This window comes from Boleophthalmus pectinirostris, unplaced genomic scaffold, assembly GCF_026225935.1.
Source record: "Boleophthalmus pectinirostris isolate CB_2022bp ecotype Guang Dong unplaced genomic scaffold, ASM2622593v1 HiC_scaffold_23, whole genome shotgun sequence".
Classification (NCBI taxonomy): domain Eukaryota; kingdom Metazoa; phylum Chordata; class Actinopteri; order Gobiiformes; family Gobiidae; genus Boleophthalmus; species Boleophthalmus pectinirostris.
In genome coordinates this window covers 27,868,105-27,877,070 of record NW_026571207.1, presented here as the reverse complement: position 1 = coordinate 27,877,070, position 8,966 = coordinate 27,868,105, and the positions used below count along the sequence as shown (strand labels likewise).

The window sequence follows — 8,966 nt, the reverse complement described above, 5'->3', positions numbered from 1 at the left end:
GTGACAACATGCAAAATGGCAACTTTCAACCACATAAGTATGGATCTTTAAAATACTTTTTTTGACACATTTTATTGTGCACTGTGTAACTGATGTGGTTTGAGACTCATCACCTGCTTGTCTCCGTGGAGATATTGCTTTGCCTGAAATGATTCACAATATGGCATTAAACTTATATATCTGATTAATTGATTGATTAATTCCTTTATCATCATTGAATGAGAAAACAAACTATGGAATTACAATTAGTAACTCCCTCTGATGCACACTGACACAAACAACACAATGAAGCCAAGACAAAAATGAATGTACATGAAAGACACAACAATTATGGCAGCTAATTATTTAGCACACTGACAGCTTTTGGGGGAAAAAACTACACCTATTAGTGTGCAAAATAATTCTCTGCCATAAATGCTGTGTCTTTCATAAATCTACATAGATCCATGGAGACTACCATGCCAAATTACAGGTCAGATCTGTGGAAAAATGAGCACACTTCCAGTAAAAATGCATGTTTTTCAAGGTATTTATGAGCAATGTAATGTTATGTAGTGTAATGTAATAAATGCAAGATAGATTTGTTCAGTGCAATACTGTGGAACATTCCAGGCAAAGAACCAACAGCATGGCATCAAGCAACCAGCAGACCACCCACCGAAATGTACATTTAAAACTTGAAACTAGAATAAAATGGATTAATATGGATGCATGGCTGCTCCTCATGTCTGCAGCATGTGCCTATGTGAATAATTAACACCATTCTCACACATAAATTTGTGACACAGTTACTTTTATTGATAAAATAAAATCATAACTTTGTAAAGTGGAATGTCCCTTGACTTTTGTTAGTGACTACAATGAAAGTTTGCACTCCCTACACCAAGTATTAGTACATGCTTATGAACACACAGGAGAAAATAAAAAGCAACACATAGAATGTACACTGTGTTTCAAATTATTTATATTGAGCTAAATAAAAACCAAAGGCACCTATGGCTTGCTGAACATAGAAGGGACATGGGCACATTTACAGTTGTTATAAAAGACCTCATTCATCGATTTTTGCTATTTACATTAACTCAAAATTAACACACATTTAGTGTATCATTGACTGTAAAAATAGTGTTTTTTCTTATTTTTACACCTGATTATTCTACATCAAATAAGTATATTTAAATATATTACAGTCCATCTACAATTACTTGAAAATATACCCCATTAAAATTATAACAAAGCAGCAATAAAGTGCAAGGATTGTTATTTGCTTAAAAGGTCCTATATTTTGCAAAATGGACTCTTTTCATCTTAAAGTCATGTTATAAATGTTGATACCTCATCAAAACATACCTGGAGTTGTGTTTTAATTCACACATATTTGAGCAGTGCTACAATATTCGTCTGGCCATATCTCCAAAGCTCAAAATGCTCTGTTCTTGTGATATCATGTAGTGGTAGTTTTCAAGTTAACAGCTATCTTTTACCTTTTGTTCAGTAGAGATTGACAATTCCAGGGCTGAAATTATCCAAATGATTCTAGTGAATGTGTATGGAGTTTAAAAACAGTAGAGCACTTCCTGTATTACCACATGACATTACAAGGTACAACAAAGTGTTTTCTGCATGAGCGAAGAAGTGTCCTAAATATGCAAGGTTTATGTGTTAAACATGTGTGAATTAAGCAACACAAAACTTCAGGTATGTTCTTGATGAGAAAAAAACATGATAACATTGATCAGAAAAGCATAATATGGACTCTTTAAGCAATATAGGTCTTGACTTTTTGTGTTATGGCGCCGCAGCAGATGGGACACTTGTTGAGCACTCCGGCACACTGCTGGCAGGCGACCAGGTGACCACATGGGATGAACACAATAGAAATATCCCGGTCCATGCAGATCTTACACTGTTTCTCCTTCTGCAGCTTCTCCAGCTTTTTCAGGGGGTCCTCATCTGGAAGAAAAGGGTTTGTTACTACATAATAATACAAACAGCCAGGAACGATGTGACTTCAAAAATTAAATAACTATACGTTATCAACACCAAAAATTCCATCTACATCCATCCATTTTCATGCCAGGAACACAATTTGCGATTGATTAAACATTGCTTTAACAAAATAGAGGTGTTGCCAGTTATTTCTATTAGTCTAATCTTAACTATTGTGCAGTTTAAGCCCTTGTTAACATGGTGAGTATGTCATACTCCATTCACAAAATTGGAAGCCTGCCAATGTTAATTTTTCCCTATGTGGAATGGTTAAGTCAGGGGTGTCAAACTCATTTTGGTCCGAGGGCCATATCCAACCTACTTTGATCCCAAAGGGGCCGGATCAGAGAACTCATGGCATATAAACCCCAAAAATAACAATACGTTCAAATATTTGTGTAGAGAAACGCAAATCTATTACAGAAATCTTTTTTTAATTGATGAACTCTTTCTTTTACAAAATATTATAATATTATGAACAACCTGAAACTTAAAAAAAAAAAAAAGCAATTTCAACACAATGTTTTAACATTAACTTGTATGCAAATAGGAATAAGTAAATTTTTCTAGGAAAATCCTGCACTCAGCTCCACTTTTCTCATGTTGGACATTTTGCTGATGAGGGTGTCACGGTCAACAGTCAAAACGATCGTCCTTTAAGAGCATTTGGAAAGAGACAAGTCTTCATTTGTGCTACTCTGGTGGGAGGGGCCACGTACAGAGACGCTGGAGATGCTGCTGTGATAAACACCACAGAAAATTAACAAGATTTTAATAGAAAATATCATTAAAATATTTTAGTAGAAAATCAGCTAAGGGCCAGATTAAAGGTTTTGGAGGGCCGGATCTGGCCCCTGGGCCGCATGTTTGACACTTGTGGGTTAAGTGATGTCATCACTCTAGCTACTTTCAGGTCCAATGGAATTTGAACCCCATCCAATCCACTATGATAGCATGTTAGTGATTTTAATCTGCTCTAGAGTTTTAAAATTTAAAACTGCACAAAAGGGATTTGTGTACTCTGATTTACCTCAAGAGTTCATTTTTTCCCACTATAACTTGGGCCTAAAAACAAAAATGATAAAACAATTTCATTTGAAAAATAGTTCCACACACTGATATACTTCAGTGTGGAGTTTCTGTTCCGTAATTCATCATAAGGTGCAGAAAAAGTCCCAGTTTCTCTCTATGGAGCTTAAAGCAATTAGAACAAAACACACACGCACGCACACACACACAGAGTAATGTGGTAACTAATGGTAATATGGTTGTTTTCAGGGCAAAAACACATTTAAAAACACACAAACTGGCAAATTTTAGATTTTAAATAACATCTTGAGGACATTAGTTACCACATAGAGCTTTCAAACTTTTAATATTTTTATGTGTATTTTTATTCAGAAAGTCTATCCATTACTCCATTACTCTCACTGAAGAACACTGAAGCTAGTATCAATTGTACACATGTAAAAGTATCAAAACATTAACATTATTAACAAATAAATTGCTAATATTTTAATAAACAGGATCATTTTGGTAGGAATTCAATGTTAAAAAAAAAAAAAAGCCATTACCTTCTGTGGTACTCTCTGTTGGGTTATCCTCTGTAAAAATTAACAAAATATGTTTAATTCCCTGCCATTTGCATTGATTTTAATGGCGTAATCACAGAAATGTGAATAATTACCGTCATTTTTCGAAAATCCATTCTGGTGACTTGTTGCCTGAACAAGTGTTAGAGAGAATATTAACTCCCCCAAAATATGTTATCCAAATATTAGTAAAATAATATCATAGAGTTAATATTTTAAACTCACAGCTGTGCCTTGTAACTGAATGCTGTTGATAAATTCTTGACCCTTTTCTGTCAACAAGAAGCGGCATCTGTATAAAAATAATAATAAATTGATATAGAAAGTAAAGACAGTAGTTATATGATAGATTTTAATTTTACCCTGGAAAGTGTTTGGCATGCTCTTCCCACGGGTCTTCTTCAGGTTGCCATCCTCTCAGACCCCCTTTGCAGGAAAAACACATCACATCGTCTCCTGTGCCTACAAGAAAACATTCCAGATTAATGGTTTAACAACGTTCACCCAAAGCAGTCATTTGCAAACACTTTTCAACATTTTACGAACATTTCTATACTATTCTAGTTAAAAAGTACAATATACAACTAGGCACAGTATGTTATAATGTTCAAAAAAAGACAAAAGAAAAGCTTTATTTATTAGTAATATAAATGATAAAATATGTAAAACATAAGATACTTAAATATATTTTGTCACAATACACTTTTATTTTAGGCTCCACGGGAAAAACAGATATTGCTTTTTTTCATATAGTAAAATTAAGGATGTCAAGATTGTTATGATTATAAAAAAGGTATATAGGATTGTTTTTAAGGAAAAATAAATCACCAGAAAAGTTGCACAATGTGCCTTTAAGGTAAAATACTTTTTATCTGGCTGTATGTCACATTAACCTTTTATTTTATCATTCAGAAGGTTAGACTTTATGAAGCTGGTCACATACTACAAACATCACATTAGATTATAAATAGGTAAAAGTAAAATTTACATTTATTCACAATTAGGAGACATGGCAAAATGTAAAGTTGTGATGTTTCTGACAATAATTGTAGTGTAGTGTAACAATTATTGTGACATCAATGTCTGTGAGAACCACAGACTGTATTTATATTTGTCTTATAATTGTTATACTTCACAGCTTTATAAAGATAAGTCTTCACACCATTGCCCATGTCGTACCTGTGCTGTAAAGGCCAGCCTGGGCCAGACGCTCGTGGCTGATGACATGCTGGATGCCGTGAAAGCTCTTAAGCCTGTCCTCAAATGTGCCCATAAAGACGTGGTTTCTGTTTTCTGTTCTCTCCTGAGAACCACTCTGAAGGGGTATGTTGCCAACATCATGCCCCAGAATGAAGAAGCAGTTTGGGTAATGCCTTTCATGCTCTCCCCATGCGGTGTCTCCAGGCTCCCAGCCCCCGATCCTACCACCGCAGCAGAAGCACTGTACGTGATCATTACTCATGATATAGAAGAAACCGGCTTGGGCCAGATCAGGGGGGCTGACGGGGCAAGTGGAGGGCCACTGTGTGAAGGTCTGGAGCCGGGCCTGTTCACTCCTCATGTGGGGCACTTTTGGGTAAGTCGTCTGATCCACCACCTGCCCTGTCCTCAAGCGATACTCAAGGTCCTCCTTTTCTTCATTGTACTCTCCATTGGATGGAAGGGAACTGTCAGGGTAGACGCAGCGAATGAACGTACATCCCGGAGAAATCTGCAGCAATAAGGCAATTTATCATTAAAAATTGGTTTCAAATATTTCAGATTTTACAAAAAAAATGGCATTGGTGGAAAAAAAAATACAATAGCTTGCTAACAAATGTGATTAACAACTGATTACAATATTGATTTTGCATCTTTCATTTGTTTATTTTAGAGTATATAAATTGTTAAAAAGACACATTTATTGCGTGTGTCCACAGTGATGGATGACTAGGGTGTACCTTGACAGTTCGCGGCCGTCTAGACATGCCTCACCAGCACAGGTGATCATAGGAAATGATTTCTGACATTTGCCAATCTGGCCTCCTTGAAAATAATCTTTATAAAGCTTTTCACTTGAAGAGCACAGTATAGGCTTATCAATGCCTCCCAAGGCCTGCTTCTAATTATTATCCTTTTTTGTTTCAATTATATTGCCACCTTAATAATCACCATTATTAACTAACAATCCCACTGACATACCTACATTTCTGTATGTTTGTGGACTTACCTCTTTATGTCTCACCACAGGTAGGTCTCCCTTGCTCCAGTTGTCTAGGGTCTTCTTGCAGCTGAAGCACTGAACTTTGTCTCCCATCAAGTAGAACCCAGCACGAGCCAGCCTCTCTGGAGGCACCTGCTCTGCCAAAGGGGACCCACGAAATGAGTGCAGGCGACATGGAAACGAAGAAAAATCCATGAACCCAGCGTTGTCCGTCTCCAGGTCAGACATTATGAAGTGAAGTTGAACATGGATCTAAGACAACAGTGGCAATTAAAAGAAAGACAACAGTGAGTAGGATACCGATGTTAAAATTAACACAGAACAAAAAATATAAAAATATGTAAAAGCTGGACAAATGTAGCTGCTAAAATAAGGGTATATATATTCTTACATTGTCATAAAATGCAAAAAGCTCTAAGAAATAGGCTAACTATTGAGGGCAGATTTACCCTCAAAATAAAAGCAAATTCAAATAAAGTATAAGGAAACCAGTGCCACAACAGTCCCAACTACAAGATAGTATATATTGCATTTAGCATTAAATTCTTATGATTATATTTTAACTTGCAGTAGTCAACTGTTTTTACATCACCAAACGCATAATAATTTGAGTTTTTCTGTTTTGTTGTTGTTCATCACTTTGGTAAGCTTTGGCTGTTCTAAGTGTGTTTTATTAATAAACTTGATTTGATATAATAAAATGGGTACTGTGGCTTTATGGCAGGCAGGCACCAGTACATGCTCATGAAGGTTTTCCATGTGAGCAGAAAGCAACACAAAAGTTCTCACAAAACTGCGGGGCCATGAAGGTGTGTGGGCATTTTCTACTATTCCAGAGAAAGAGAAACTATTTGCTCGGAAAGTACCCCCAACATTAACAAAAAGGCACTTCTTATCAAACAACATCATTGAGAAACCTACACTAGTTTCATAGTGACATATAGACAGTTTCATATGACAATTAGAATATATTATAAAACACACTGCGCAATAATTTAGTAATGGATAACACCACTCACTTGTGAAATATTTTGTCGTTAGGTAGCATGGGCGTAACGTGACTGGTGTTCCTCAGTAAATATGTGTGACTGGAACATTACACTGCATCCTCAAGATCTGTTTAAACTTGTACACAGTCATGCCATGCACTGTTCTTTTTGAAGATATTAGAAATAACTTTTTGTGATGTACGAGTCGGTCTACATCAGTATTCCATAGAACTTTCACTAATTATAACTATATATCATGGAGTTATTATGTCTGTGGGTTTTAATTTAGTATCAAAAAAGGAAACCACCAAACTTAAAACATAACACGATTATGCATGTTCGACAATGTGGGTCGCTAAGCGTCAGAAAAGACAGACATCCAGGTCCCACAGCTGAGGGAGGAGGCTGGGAAATGACAGCTACCATTGGGCTAAAAACAAAGCAAACGTGCATTATAAGAGCACCTAAAGACATAAAATACATAATAACCACGGAATATTATAACTAGTGACACTGGACTTTAGACTAGAGTCACTCCCCAGTTGCTACACGAAGACATACGACATACGGACAAGAAAGATAACGCCTGTTCAGGGCTTTTACTAGCTTAGCTAGCTTTCACTTTGTTTGTCGACAACGTTAAGAAAACTAAATTGTAAACACAATCAGCTAACACTTACCTTCAAAAATATCGAGTAGGTTAAAATGGAGGATCCTTCAAAAGTTAAATCCGAAATAAAATCCTCATTAAAATCGAAAGAACTTAATTTGTCCTTGTAACCAGGAAGGGCCCCACTCTAAATGCGTCCGCGGTGGTGGTTGCCAGATGCAGAAACCGTTTTCAGCCAATGAAACCAACCAAATCAATAAAGTGTACAAAGGTTAAAATAAACCAATGAACTAATCGTTGACTAACTAAAAGGCTGACCACGTGACTACGTTGATATCAGATAACTGCTGCCTACTGCAGAATAAAATGTTCAAAATACAGGAATTTGTTTTTGGCAAAATTCCATTTGTGATAAATCACCTAGAAGAACAATTAAATCACAGTTGTAAATTAAATGCCATTGCATCCTGTCCCAATACAAAGAGGTTTGGTTCACAGGTCCATGTGCTGTGCTATCAGCCAACTATGGTGAAGGGCAGGTGAAATTCCTCATGACTATTGCGCGTGTGACAGTGGATTTCCTCTTTACGTATTTGAAACTACACACCCATACATCATGGCTATAGTTTACGTAAGGGGATACTTTGATTTGGAGAAATTTGTTCCTCATAGCAAAACTGGACGTGTGTTTAATCATTACTTTCACTTTTTACTTTAGTTTAGACCGTTTCCTTTCAATTTTACTATTGATTGGCTCTTAGTACGAGTGTTTGTTGTTACAATACACATTTCAAATTTAGTTCTAAAGGCTTAATACTTAATATTTGATAACACACATCATTAGTAAGACAATAGTAAGACAAAACAGTGCAGTTTCCAATACTAAAGAATTGTTTACAATGTGGCATTACTAATTCTTCTGATCCAGTTAAAAAATATACTGAGCCTATAAGGGCTACTTGTGTCTTTTTTATGTTTTTTTTCCAATTAATTAACTAAGTAAAAACTTAGAGAAGTAAAACGTTTTTACTAAGATTTTCTGTCCCAACTAGTATCTAGTATTATCAGTTAGGACTAGGTATCATTCAGAAGTTGCCGATACGATACATACCTCAAAACATAGGCCATGATACGATACATATCTCAATACAGTAGACATAGACATAGCTGTCGATTCAGTGCGATTCAATATGATATATATATATATATATCAAATCGATTTGATACAGTTCAATAAAAAAAAAGGCTAAAACATGGCTGTGATACAAAAAAATCTTTGTTAAACTACTTATTATTTAGTTAATATGAAACACACCCATTTTAACAATCAAAAGACTGAAAATGTGAAATGTGTTGCATAAATGAGTTTCCATCCTCTGACCAAGCAACAAAACTGTAGCGCTATAACAAAATAATTTAGTAAAATATACCAAGAAAAAAATACTCTTATCAATACAGCTGCCCACAATATCGATACCGTATCATCACATTAAACAATACGATATATCGATATTTCAATATTTTTGCACACTCCTAATCAGAGTATTGATTATTAGTCAATCCTAATTCAGAGTCGCATCAAA

At 35.6% G+C, this 8,966-nt stretch overlaps 1 protein-coding gene across 1 annotated transcript; it reads right to left on the bottom strand.

The window, feature by feature from the left end:
- Window positions 1-776: 776 nt before the first annotated feature.
- Window positions 777-7,946, bottom strand: xiap (X-linked inhibitor of apoptosis). Its single transcript, XM_020922547.2, has 8 exons — window positions 7,454-7,946; window positions 5,791-6,036; window positions 4,761-5,292; window positions 3,944-4,043; window positions 3,807-3,873; window positions 3,677-3,713; window positions 3,564-3,593; window positions 777-1,953 (listed from the first exon to the last, which is right to left on the bottom strand). The coding sequence occupies exons 2-8, from the start codon at window positions 6,010-6,012 to the stop codon at window positions 1,760-1,762; spliced, it is 1,182 nt and encodes a 393-aa protein (XP_020778206.1). The 5' UTR covers window positions 6,013-6,036; window positions 7,454-7,946; the 3' UTR covers window positions 777-1,759.
- Between the last annotated feature and the right edge of the window lie 1,020 nt (window positions 7,947-8,966).

Bases quoted from the DNA above. Each gene is read 5' to 3' on its own strand.
- xiap (XM_020922547.2), bottom strand. From the start codon at position 6,012: ATGTCTGACCTGGAGACGGACAACGCTGGGTTCATGGATTTTTCTTCG. The intron at 4,044-4,760 runs GTACGACATGGG...GTTTTCTTGTAG, and splicing joins GGCTGGCCTTTACAGCACAG to GCACAGGAGACGATGTGATG. The intron at 3,714-3,806 runs GTGAGTTTAAAA...ACACTTGTTCAG, and splicing joins TTCAGTTACAAGGCACAGCT to GCAACAAGTCACCAGAATGG.